The sequence below is a fragment of the Lissotriton helveticus genome, chromosome 4_1 (genome assembly GCF_964261635.1).
Source record: "Lissotriton helveticus chromosome 4_1, aLisHel1.1, whole genome shotgun sequence".
NCBI lineage: Eukaryota > Metazoa > Chordata > Amphibia > Caudata > Salamandridae > Lissotriton > Lissotriton helveticus.
Genome location: NC_136063.1, coordinates 748690810 through 748704868, shown reverse-complemented (window position 1 = coordinate 748704868; position 14059 = coordinate 748690810). Strand labels below are relative to the sequence as shown.

The 14059-nt window shown below is 48.1% G+C and overlaps 1 protein-coding gene across 1 annotated transcript in view; it reads right to left on the bottom strand.

Moving 5' to 3' along the window:
- The window catches only part of CDH2 (cadherin 2), a 329318-nt gene extending 317354 nt beyond the window's left edge, over positions 1-11964 (bottom strand). Inside the window, exon 1 of the mRNA XM_078687382.1 lies at positions 11494-11964. Within this exon, the coding sequence (XP_078543508.1) occupies positions 11494-11586 (93 nt within the window). The 5' untranslated portion in view covers positions 11587-11964. The remainder of the gene's footprint in view (positions 1-11493) is intronic.
- Positions 11965-14059: the final 2095 nt, after the last annotated feature.

The following is a 14059-nucleotide window of genomic DNA, read 5'->3' as shown; positions in this document are numbered from 1 at the left end:
AAGTCTGAAAGTGTGACCTAAAAGGGAGATGCTATTACAGAATAGAGATTTGGCTGCCATATAATAGAACAACCAGATTGGATGCTTAAGACTACGGTGATGAACATACAAGAAGGTGAACGCTTGCATTTTCAGACCACAACCGTTTTATAGAAAAGATTTTGGGTCATATGTAATACAAAAACAAATCAATCAGGTACATAAATTAATCTGCAACATTAACCGCATGCGCGCTAGCGGTTTTCCCGCTGCGCGCTGCGTTTTTTAAAAAGCCGCGTTACATGGCAAGCTCAGCTCGTCATCAGCGTGCGAGCGGCGTAACTCATGACGAGCTGAGCTCGTCATGAGCGCCGAAGTGGTTAACATTAACAAATCAACATATGTTCAGGAATAAAGGAATTATTACTTGAGAGATTAAATATTACACCTTGAACATTTCAAGGCAATCCACATGCCTCAAGAAACCGTCTAGAAAAATTGAAGAGAACCAGCTGTATTTAAAATGTGTAATAAAGTACTCAAGCACATGCTTAGGAGACAGCCCTGGCAACCATTCACTGCAGATGACTTGGCTCAGACCAGCCCTCCCAACCCTCTGAACCGTAGTATTTGCAGTCTGAGAGCACAAAGGCGAACACTGCACGCCCCAGAAATGAAAAAGTACACCCCCACGCCTCGAAAAAGATAAAAGGTATTAATCCTGCAAGAGTTTGTTGGAGAGGCATCAACCCCTGCTTCAGGACTTCAAAGGAGGACAGAGATCGAGCAAATGAGGGAAAAGACCTCTTGCAAATGGGTTTAACACCCAGTCCACATCACTACCACTGAAAGTCACTCAACCATCAGTGTCACTTCTGCCCATCCTACACCTGAATTTTTATTTTGGGGCAGGTAGGTATCAGGCAAAGTGGTCCACGCAGCAGCAGACAGTGGACAACTGCTTTGGACAGAGCGGTGAGTCCACCACCTGGCCAACCCTATATGCGCTGCTTTTTAAGTGAGTGCGCTTTCATTTGCAGGTGGGTTGTGGATCTTTGTACAAAGTGCACAACTTGTGGACTGCACTTTTCATTCCGTGCCTATCATGTTCAGAGTAGGTCATGCTTTAGACAAGCCATGACATAAGTTAATAACCATGAACAAAACCAATTAAAATAACACCAGAATGAGGAAAGCCCCCATGGTGCCAAAGAAACATCTGCATGCCTTTTAGGCACCCAGTGGAGTGCTGGAAGCACATACTGGAGAGCAAATGGAGGCAACATCAACCATCGTAAAAGGCCAGAAATACTCATACCTAAAGCTACTATGAGAAGACAACTGGTGTGTTGCACATGTGCTCTGATACCTCACATCTAACCAGAACTCTTTGCAAGTGGGAAGTTAACAATTAAAATGTACGTAACAAGGTTAATAGGAAATGTGAAAAAAGGTGAATGCAGCAAGCAGGATAGTTATTTATTTTACGGTCATGTTTTACAACTGTGTTACTTCCCATCTTTACTCCCAGATGTGCCAACTATCTAAATTTTGTGTAAAAATATATATAAGTATGTGTGTGTGTATGTGTGTATATATATATATATATATATATATATATATATATATATATATATATATATATATATATATATATATATATACATACACACACACAGCATTGTTAAGGTACTCTCGTTCGTCAACCCAAATAACATTCCCGACTGAAAAACATGGCACAGGATAAGCCCTGTTTTAATAATTGAAATCTACATTTTTTGAGTTTCGGAATGTTTGCAAGGCGAACAACAACTCTGCCACTGATGTAGAATCAACTGCATGAAAAGATAATTATATTTAGAGGACAATAGGTGCAATTTTATCTGGAACAATATTGTCGCTGCTTCTAAGTGTGCACACTGTGAAACTAATCGCCTTTAGCCACGGACGGCCTTTGCCCAAAAGTAGGGCATGTAACTGTTCTATGGACACCCGGGCAGTGGAATAACAACAGCAAGAGCTACTTGAAAGAGAAAGTAAAGAAACAAAAAGAAACAGAAAACATGAAATACAAAAGTGAAAATGCCTTGCCGAAAAACACTGCAAAAGTGGAATAGCAGCCAGAGCTACTTTAAAGAGAAAATAAAGAAACAGAAAACATGAAATACAAAAGTGAAAGTGCCTTGCCGGAAAACACAGAAAAAGTGACAACATAAATCAACGAAACAAAATCAAAAATGATATGATGACTGGACTGCCATCCATGTCTGCATTTCATAGGAAACCAAAACCCCTGTTTTAGACACATGCCTACCACGTGAAGAAAGGAAGAAAAAGCCCGGAATGATATTTCAACAACTGATAAGATTTAAGTGCCACCTTCCCATTTGCTGGCAGTCTGTGCGACAGGCATGGAAAACATGACATCTCTGGTACCGAGAGGGATTGCAGACCCGTCTTCCATGCTTTCCTAAGCTCTCGATAGGATTATGGGTCTGCTTTATGCGGTCTCCGCCCTCCCCGCATCCCCCCCCCCCCCTCCCTCCCTGGCTCCCTTTGTTGCAGGCACCACTCTGGGCGCCTAAGAAAGCTGCACTGTTTATCGATCAATCAAGGGGTTTGCATTTCAGAGGCTGACGATGACAGACAAAACGGTCCATGGGAACGGCCCCTCCGCCTCAAAGACTAACTGAACATTGCTAATTAAGCTGAAACCTGGGAGGCAGCCATGCAGCATGCATACATTCGCCGCCAGGGCCACAGAACCCAGGATGTACTTAAAAACTATGGGAGGCTGCCACTTATAAACTGCATACATTTTATTTTTAATGGGGCGAGGGAAGAAAGTTGATGCTGAGTTATTTTAAATAAAAACGATTTAGAGGGTCTCCATTTTATAGTTCTGGTGGGAGAGACATGTGGGGCTCATACTCAGATGAGTGAGCTCTCACCGTCCTCGCAACCGGATGGACAAGCACTTTGGCTAAGTTGACTGGAATTTTCTGGGCCAGACAGTAAAGGTGCCTGAACCCTTAAAGCGCTACAGGCCCCTATGAATCGCAATACACTGCCATGCAACTCTCTGTACCATAACATATACGTAGATACGGTTTGTCTTTGGTCACCTTGCATTGTATAACATCTATAGTCTACAGAGGTTTGTGGTTTTCCCACTGCTGCATTTGTTCTCCCTTTTGATAGTCAGAACCTGCTCACAACATTTGGCACAGGAAGAGTTTAAGTTTAATTAAACACATTAAATCCCAAGGGGCTTCAAGATTTTAAATCCAGTGAAATTAGTACTCCGGCAGCTTCCGGATGGAGAGCATTGGATGGTATCAACCTTCATGTCAACACTGCCCCAGCGTATATTGTACTGTTCCCCCTACTACTCCTGAAAACTCCCGAAAGAGGGTAAAGATCCTTGTACACTTTCAACTATGACCTCTATAATAAGAGAACCAATAGATGTTGCTAACAAAGTGGAAAGTTGCCTACAGTTCACTGGGAAGGAGACTGCAACTCGTGCAGCCACCTCTACCTCATTCCACAGACTCAAACTAAAATCAGACGGTAATGACTTCCTGGTCGTGACCCCAGGGTCCATGGTCCTTGATACAGGAAGCAGAAGGCAACCATAGTGAAGTTACAGTAGGCCCATCACACCACAGGGTCCTGATGCTGCTGCACTGGTGATAGCTTGACCCCTACTGAGTCTCCCACTACTAGATACTGTAGAACTCTGAGAGAGAGCCTCTGATGCCAATCCTACCCAAACCTGCACTCACATTATGGCAGTCTACTATACTGGCACAACTCAAAGCAATGAGCTCTTCAGTAAGGTTGAGTCTTACAACCTAAGAAGTTTCACTGACCAAGAATGAACAAACAAATAATATCAGCAGGCAGTTCTTGTGGATAAAAAGTGCGGAGGTGAGTTGCTTTTGGAGAAGCAAGATTAGTGGTATGTGCTGTGGTCAGTCAGGATTGTTAAAGTGATATAGTTTTGCATTGCACTGCCTACATTGATAACAGTAAAATAAATCGCTGAACAGGCTGAACACTCTTTTGTGGTCAAAAAATTAATTTAGTTTAACTCATAGCAGAAGGCTGCTGAAACTACCAACATATTTTGAGCATCGAACTTAGCGTACAATATGACCTTAACCAGAACCACCAAGAAAGCTGATACTTGGGTGAACTGTCTTCTTGTATGTAACATGCAATGAATGTACCTGCAAACGCCATGCATTTACAACTACCAGACTTACGTACAGTCACACTTAGCTAAAATACACCCAGATAAAGACGGCAAACTCTGCACCAAGCGTTCATAGAGGCGAGGCACACTGCCCAGCTCTAAGACATGTGCCATATCTACCAACTGTACACAGATGAAGCACTGTACTGAGCATTCCTGATGCCAGCAGCTACTTTCAATGAAACCTTGAGTACCAGCCCCATGACATTTACTGAATATCAAAAGCAACTGTGGTCCAACAATTTTCACAATTCATTTCATTCGCATCTTGTCAGGCCGTACGTACGTCACTATGATGACTGTGACCCACAACAGTGGATTCTGCTAAAAACCAAATGCTGCAAGAAAGTGGAAAACTAAGAACATGGAAGAAAACCCAGTACAGTTGGAAAACTCACTTGCAGGGCTGCATGTCAATGCAGCTACAAAGAATAAGACACGCGGCAGCACATTAAAAAAATCCTTCCGTTAATGCCCTCAGAACTTACTAGGGAAAACATGAATGGACCCCACTTAGGGCACATTGGGCTGTTAATAAATCCGAAGTCTGCTCTCCACATGAACAATTTATTGCTGAGCCCAAGTAAACAACCTAAGCAACATGTTAAGCTGAAATATGGAAAATGTTGGGAAGTAGCATGAATGGGTACTAAGCACAAAGATGTTGTCTCGCAGATCGATCCAATATGTGCAGCAGATGGATGAACATGGCCTACATGTGGCAGCATGGGTTAAGTAACAGCCGGTAACACCCCTGTCGTCAGCAGGGTCTGATTTGCACGCATGAAGTAAGGAGAGTGTGGTATGAGAGGCTCCTGCATGACCATCCCCTTCAAGCGTTATCATGAGTACCCGCAATTTCCAAACAATATCTTCTTCCAGGACTGTGTCACTGTAGTGGCCCGCATCTCATGGTGGGCTTGAAAGCTTGTCTTTGTAGGCCATGTTGCATCTAACCCCACTGTGGCAAATTCCGCTCTTTTGTCCCATTTCCTGACTGAGTCCTGAGTCACACCAGATTTGTGGCTTTCGTGATCCGGGCTTTGTTTCTAGTATTAAATCCTGGTATTTCTAATCCTTCCTCATGCGGAGACCACTGAGTCACTGGGACTTCACCGGTTGTAGCTGAAAGCAGCGCATTCTTCCCGTCTTGTGGGGCTGCTGGCATCCTTTTGGGCAGGACAAGCCCTATGCACCTCTGCTCAATTCTGAATTTGTTTCAAGTGATCCTCAATGCCTATTGCTAAGTCGCCCTGCCAAGATTGAATATCCGGAACCAGTGCGAACAGCTGAGCTTACGCTGCATGCAAGAGATCCGTTGGTATGGCTTTTTGTGAGCTCATCTTCTTAAATACAGCTGCAGTGTCGCAGATGCACCAGTCACTGTGGTGACAAAGACGCAAAGAATTCTCCAGGGTAGACTGCAGTCTTGGGGGTTCTGCGTGTGTTCTCCCAGTGTACATTATTTAATTGTTTGTTCTCCAAGGCACTCTCTTTTATGAATAGTGCCTAAGGATGCTGTTTGTATTCCACTCCCACCACCAAGCTCTGGGAGCAGACTGTTGACTCAGAGTAACAGACGGATACACACCAGCAATCCTGTTGTTTACCCTAGCAGCAACCGGCACTGGCAACCCTTGCCCACCACCACTGCAGAAACGCATGCCACAGAAATCAAAATGTTAATTAAATTTAAAAAGTGCAACTAGCCCTGAGCTCAAGGGGCCCAATGGCAAAAGTGTCACTGGTTTCTGTAAAAATCAGGGCTATTGGTGATCAAGGAGCAGGGTTAGGCTACCTTGTACACTTATTATATTTTATTTAGCATTGGATCATAGAGCAGGGTTAGGCTACCTTGTACATTTATATTTATTTAAGCATTTAATTTGTAGAGTGCTTTTTTATAGCAATTCTCCACTGGATGAGATGTGTTTGCTCACAGTTCAGCCACTTTTATTTGTATAATGAAATAAAATAACTAACCCTACATCAATGTGTCATACATTTGAGTAAATCCCTTTTACATAGTGAAGCTGTGAACAGCTAAAAATATGTTTTCATTGAAAGTATAGCAAGAAGGAAAGCATTTTGTGTTACTGGATCATAGGAAACGCATGGAATACTGGTGGGTTAACATAGTAATCAGATGTTGAATAACTGAGAGACTACAATTCCCATCATGCCTCCTGCACTGGCAGGGATGAAAGAGTGGAAGGTCAGAGGGCTCAAACGGACAAATTGGATCCTAAAAATATCCGATTGACTATGGTGAGAGGTGAGTTGCTTATTTTTTGTTTTCTGCCTGCCCGCTCAAGTAGAGGTTCTTACTGAGAGGGTGCGATCAGAGCAGGAAGGAACACAATGAGTGCCACTGGGTTGAACCATGCAGTTTGAATGGTTGACGCCATCTGCAGGGTCTTGATATGAGATTTACAACAAGCTCTAGATGTCCTTGTGCCCTGGAAAGAACTGTGTGGCCTAGTCACACGACCGTGGCTGTTTGCTCCACTAGTTTCACACACGTGAAAGCAGATTGTAGGACCTCCCCTGTTGGTCATGCTAAGAAAAGGCTTGTGCATAGGAACTTTAAGAGGGGTGACATGCTTCTCAAGTCAGACACCCAGAAAGTGTCATCTTTGAATTTCAACAGAGTGGGTTAATAAAGGCTTCTGAACAGACAATGAAACCAGGAGGGAAAATAAATGTATGTACTTGTTTCAGATATGAACATGCTGAACGAAATGGAAATCAGCCTGGGAAAGTACTTAGTGGGGCTCATTAGCGTATAGGCACACACTAAAGTTAAATAAAGAGAAGCAGGATGCTGCCTAGGAGATGCTTTACTTAAATCAGCTGACACAGTCCTCCACCTGATCACGTGCCATCATTCTACCAAAAAGCCAGAGATGCAAGTGAAGTCAGACCACGGCTCCTTCCATATCCTTTTTTAGCTTTATCCCTTTCCAGGGGAAGTGTCTGTAGAAATATAGCAGATCCACATTAACTGCTCAGCTGAAAGGAATCTGGCATTTCTCTGATGGTTCCTCCTTTCCCTGTTCATTCGCACACATTCCATGTTTGTCAGACAGGGAAATACGAGGTGACTGAGAGCTGTAACTGGTCCCTTGGAGTGGTAGGTGTGGGGCACGACTGCATTAACGCTGTCGTCTGGGCCAAGAATTTCAAAACACCTGGCCAGTCGATTAAAACGTGTTTTGATATAATCTCCTCTGCTACAGCTCCACTCACGCCTGATGGGTAAAAGGCCCAGTCTCTGTTAAAAAACACTACCAAATCCGTTTTCAAAAGAAAACAGATTACTTCAAAGTACCCATGGTTTGGGCAGCGCTCTAATTCCGTCCATTGTGGTATTTCCTAAGCCAATAATTGATAAATGTGCAGCCATATTCCAAAATGTCAGTCTTCCTACCCCAGCAGCAGCGTTGTCTCTGGCAAACAAACAACGTAGGTGAAGTCTGTAATACGGCCAGCTACCTCTAAAGAGCCGAAATTATGACCCGGTGACAGGACAGGCAGAAAGAATAATGTGGGGAGGAAAAGCAATCAATTTGTTTCCTCGAGTTAGAAATGACCCCCAACTCTGCAGTGGCAGCGAGAGGAGTTATGATTTAGAGGGAACGTTCTAGATCCAGTGCCCTTGTGTTAGGTCTCGGGAAGTGTGTCTGCTGTCTTTGCAACTAAGAGCGTGGGTGCACTGAAGCAGGTGGTGTCACCGGCTGGTGTCTGAAGAAAGCAAATGATACAGTGCTACCGCTGAAGTGCGCGCAATCACAAACTACTTCACACATAGAAGGTTCTGAGGTATATGGCATTGGCACATTGATGTGAGAGACGTCTCTCCAAACTGAGCACTGGTTCAGAGGTTGTACACGTCTCTGAAGAAACGAACGCATCATGAACCTCTTAAGACTGCCCTCACAAGAAACAGCTGGGCGCGCGTGCTGGAATAAGGCGAGGCCCTTTTAATGCAGGTGCCTTAAGAGTTGGCACACAAACACGCAATTGTGGAAAACATATAAAAAGAGGTGCAGGTCTATATGTGGGAAGAAACGGGGCAATAAACAGTACCGACATCTGTTAACAAGCTCGCTGGTAGAATTACTGCTAAGCATTCTAAAACAATGTTTTAACACCTCCATCGTATACTTGATATTCAACCAGGCGGTCATTAAAACTAGTGACTGGTTTCTGCTACGCGTCGACTGCCTTTTTTAGCATATCCGAGTTCACTTGAATTAGTAGCATTTCAATTGAGTAAATAACGGTGTCGGCCCAGTGACGGCTTCACAAGCGAGAAAAATGAATATAACCAGAATGTACAGATTCGATGATTGCCAATGTCCCTCTGGTTTGTGATGTACTAAACTTAAGGTGTGTGCGTTGAGAACGGCGTGGACACCACAGCGGCAGCATTTAACCCTTTCAGGATCTACTAGCTCTTAATAAGCATTCGAACAATACTCCACCCATCGGTCTCCAGCGGTGCAGCATGCAGGGCCACCCATCACTGCTACATGGCTGATGTTCATACCCAGGTTGCCCAAACTTGGTGCCTGTTGCGCAGTGCACAAAGGAAGGCGTAAACTGGCAGGGAAGAGTGTAACCGAGGGAGAAAGAAAGGGCCACAGTGCACTGCACAAAAACCATCAAAATGTAAATCTGAAAAAACACACAGTGGGATGGCCGCCTGGTGCTGCTTGCTCCACCCACCAGAAACACTCAGCTGAAATCTAAAAACAGAGCCTGCTCTGGGATGCAAATAAATAAAGCAATCGATTTTGTGTAGAAGGTGCAATCTGTTACAGCACATCAAAAACATCTCGCCGGATTAAATAAGTACCCAAACCATCCAAGGGGAAATTGGATTCTTGAACCGTAACATTAGTCCTAGCGCTGATGCTGGCTGATGAGCGGGCACCGGGGCCATTTCCTGTTCACACCAGATAGCCAACATTGTCTCAGGAACATTTAATTGGACGAGGATGAAAGGGACAGGGCTTGGCACGGATCCTCTAAGTGTAAAAACTGTGAAAAGCAGCAACAGCATGTCTGGGTTTTTTGTTTCTGTCCCACCCTCTCCCTTCAACTTGATCTCCGCCACTCCCTGAACACAAAGGGGAGCTGTACTGCAGGTGAAAGCACCAAGGGCGAGGGGAGGTTGGGTGTGCCAATGTGCAATAAATTAGAGCATAGCAATAATCAAAATCATATTAGTGTGCATTTTACTAAACAAAAGATGTAATGCAGGTGGCGACCATGGTGGTGCTTACTTAGGCAGTGACTCGTGGATGCATGTCGTTTGATTGTGTTTGGTATGTGATTGCTGCTTGTCATTGTATGTTTTTATAATTAACGGTGCATATGTCAGTTTTTGTGGGACTGCGTGGTGAATGCTTGTGCGCAGTTGAGTCCACACTTGTTCTTGATTGTGAGCTCGCGTTTGTTTGCTTTCCGTAAATAATATTTTGGAGATTTGTGCGACTGGTGTGTGTGGACAGAATTGTATGTGCATATGACAGTTTTGGTATGCGCCTTTGATCGAGGCACTGTATGTACACGTGCAATCGTATCGTTGTTCGTCCCAAAGTGGAGTACAGTGCACGACTCTTCAGTACAGGTGCTAAACTGTGCGCGCTCCTCACAGGCAATGCATCGCAGGGAGGTTAGACTGGACTCACTCTAAGCAGGCACATTGTGCTGAGAGAGACCTGCCCGTCCACCCTGCGCTCTGGATCCACACTCGGGCTTTGTGTATGCTTCCCCTACTTATGGGCAGCTAACTGGATGGTGTGTAAAGGGGGTCATTTGTGCGCACTGGGGGCGGCACGGTGGGGGTTGGGGCGTTGTTTCAGGCGCAGCACGAGCTCGCTCTGCGGTGCTGGCTGATTGAGGCTGGACCGGCCACTGTCTGTGCATAATCCCAGGCTGCGGCAGCTTTAAACACCATGGACAGTGGCCGGGCGGCAGCAGCCGTCGGAAGGAGCAGGCCCCGCTCCACATCAGGAGGGGCCGGCAGCGGGCGCCTGGGAGCGGGACTCCGTGCCACAGACTGAAGGGCACTGTGAGGGATGGCACACCCCTTAAATCCGTCCGTGCTTTGCTGTGCTGTGTGCATCCATTCCGGTTACTTAAACAATAATTACCATGTACCCATAATTACACCTTCGTCAGAGAAGCAGGCTGAGTGCGACACCCACAAAGCGCAGAGTAACGAGGGGGCCGTGGGCATTGCAGCGGCCATGCGGACACAGGGCCACCCACTGCAGCACGGCACCCTGCAAGAAAGGGAGCCCAGTTCCAGGGCAGGAGAGGGCGTCGAGCTGTTATGGGCGCGAACTCCATGCGTGAGCGGGCGCTCTTGGGGGGCAACAGCACACCCGGTTGTAGGGGGCATGCACATGGCACCGAGGGCAGGGGTGGGACATTACAGTGGGAGAGGGTGACACGCACGAGAGAGCAGGCGACACCTACGAGCTCTAATGAAAACTACAAGGTAATACAAAAGGGCATTCCCAACTGGCAAATTAAATAATAAGAGGCGCTAGCGCGGGACACCACGGCGCACTGGGATGTATGGAAGCTACACTAGGAAGCGTGGGACCCTCCGATATTTGAGGTCACTGGCCGGGGAGATGCTGCTGGTCATGGTAAGCGCCAATCGGGTTTTTCAGAATTGTACTAAATGTAGCAATTTTGTAAAAGATTTGCAAAGCCCAGCACCCACGCATACACTCCCCCCAAGCAGGGTGCTGCTGGCTCGGAGGGGGTGGGGTCTCCGGGAGAGCGGATTTCTCCTCGCGGCCAGTCACCAGAGGGCGCAGTAACCGTTACCAGGGAAGGCGTGCGCCCCGCATGCACCTGCAGCGGCTCCGGACAGAGGGGTGCAGCCTGGTATAGTCACAGGGCAGGGGCCCTTCTGTGAAACAACAGTGATTTAAAAGAATTGGCTGCAAGTGTAGCGCGGGTACCATCAATAAACCGTTCAGTTCGCACTCTCCCCCTCCCGTGCTCGGCGCAGGTGGTACGGTCCCCTCAGGGCGCGAGAGCCCCGGAGGGATAGAAAGGCTCCGTAACGGGCGGACACGCGCCCGTAGTCAGTCACGGCGGGTGCAGGCGCGCGCGGGGTGACGCGGGTGTTCCGGGATGGGGGAGAGCCCCCTCAAGTAGGGCGCCACGCTGCCTCCCGCCCAGACCCCCTGGCGGGTCGCCCAGCGGTGGCCCCAGTGCCTCACCTGCTGCAAAAGGAGGGCGGCCGCCAAGAGCCGCAGAGCCCGGGGGATGAACGGTGTCCTCCGCCGCGGGGAGCCCCGCGCTGCCCCGCACATGATGCGCCGCTCCGGGGCGGCCTCCCAGCCCCCGATGATCCGGCTGCAGTGAGCAGCAGAGTCCGCCCGGTGATGATGCGGCGTCCTGGGCCCCCTGCTCCGCCCGCAGAGCCGCTGCCGCTGAAGAGGCGCTCCCGGTGCAGCGAGTCCCGCTCCCGCACCTCCCTGACGGGCGCTCCCGGGTCTGCTGATGCCGGCTCCTAACGGTGCTGCGTGTGCTGCTCCTCTCGGTGATGAGGCTGCCTGTGCTCCCCTGGCCGGGCTGGGATCCGCTCGCCGGTGCCTGGCTCCTGCGCTCCTCTCCTCCGGCTGGCTGCTCTGAGCCTCAGTCAGTGTAAGCCCATGGTGGCTGTGTGTGCGCTCAGGCTGTGCCTGTCCTCCTCCTCCCCCCTCCCGTCTCCCAGGCACTCTACACTCCTCCCCTCCCCATCAGCGCCGAGAACAATACAAGAGGAGACACGGCAAGCAGAGGGGCTGGGAGCCTCTCACCGACCCTCACACATAAAATGCAAGCTGCCCCTGCAGCCAGCTCGCAGGGTGAAAGCCGCCACTGCCCTCGCGACGTGCACACGGGTGCTGCGGCTCTTCCCTCACAAACCCTGCACAGTGTCGTGGTGCAGGTTGGCACGGCACCGCCCTCAGACCCTCACATCCAGAAGGCGGATACTGCCGTCTAAAGCAAGTGACTGTCCCCACACACCACACCCAGCCTGCAGTAACAAGCACGCGGGTCCTACCCTTGCAAAATGTAACCTCACACTCACTTCAACAAAGGCTGATACACTCTCAGACCCTCGCAGCAAGGAGACTGGCCTCCCCTCAGTAAGAAGTCAACATGCCTGGGGAAATCGCCCTCGCACGACTTTTAAGACATGCAGTGGCCACTCACTATATGCAGGCTGGTGCATACTGTCCACAAAGTATGCAGATTACCACTGTCTTCACTTGTGTCCTATTGTACCACTATTAGACTCTTTACATACAGGAAGCTGTGATTACCCTCAAACCAGTGTCATACTGCCACTGCCCGTTGAACTAGGGGCGTAGGTAGGGCAGCAGTGCCAACCATAAAGTGTGCCTCCTGCTGCCACTGCCCTCATGTGGACCTACCCTTTCTCTAGACCCTCACAGCAAGAAGGCTGAAACTGCCCTGAAAAATAACGTACGAACTGGCACACCTCTTAGATATGTAATAGACAGGCTAGCACTGTCCCCACAGATGCCAGATGTAAACTGCCACCCACCTAGGCACGTTGAGCATGGCGCTTGGCACTGTTTTCGTACATACATCAAATGCAGGCTACCACTACGTTTGAACACACGCATAAAGTGAACATCGGTACTGCCATCATCACTCACTCAATACACGCAGGCTGAAGCTGCACTTACACACAGATAACACAAAGGGTGGCTCTGCTCCAACACTCACTCACATAGCATACGCGTTTGCACCACTTGTACTCACAGCAGGTATGCTTGCAGTGAGCTCACTCTTATAATCTGCAGTCTTGTATTAGTCACACACCATGCAGACTTGCATTTCTTACATAGGATTGCCCCATACACACAGGCACGCAGACTGACCCTGTCGTCATGCGCATGTAGCATGCATTCCGGTATTCGTCACTCAGCCGTGCAGGCTCACAGCACTTACTCCCATAACATGCAGTCTAGATCTTACCTATACTATGCTAGCGCGAGCTGCCCAGTCTCACATATCACGCGAGGTTGCTCTTTATTCACAAAAATATAACACGCAGGCCGGCTTATTGTACGCAGGCTGGCACTACCGTCACAAGCACATGAACCCCGTACTGCATACTTTCTGGTACTGCCAATCAAACACAACAGGTAAGATGATGGTTGGCACGTCCCTAAAAAAAGATGGAGTTCCCCCTCATACGGACATGCCTACAATGATACGTTCACACAATAACATGCTGGCTGAAACCCTTTCACACACCATGAATTCTGCCGCCAGTACGCTCACTTATGCCATACGTAACGTTGTACAACTCAGCGAAACACATACCCACTATGCAGTAGGCAAGCAAACTCGTCCTACGACAACGCGATCGCAGGCACATTCGTAATGACATAAGGACTCGTTCTACCCCCTTCCCGGATGCCACTGCTACCCATGACCGGCTGCCACGAGGCAGCAGCAATCAATGACCCGCATCTGTCACCTCCGCTGGAATCGGTCCTTATTTTTTTTTTCTCTGTAAGATTTGTTCTTCAGAGCTTCTAATAAAGACACTATGAACCTCTCCAAACAGCTGCGCATCTCCAGCGTTTAATTTTAAATAAACTAGGGGGCGGTGATGGGAAAGCCCCCCGGAAGGGAGATGACCCCCCTGCAGTTGCCATTTGCCGCCCCAGTGCAACGCGTTTCCGACAGACCTACGTATCGAGCTGGCCGACTGACTTCGAGGTGCCACTGGAGTTTGTTTGAACAGTGCCCAGGCGCCAG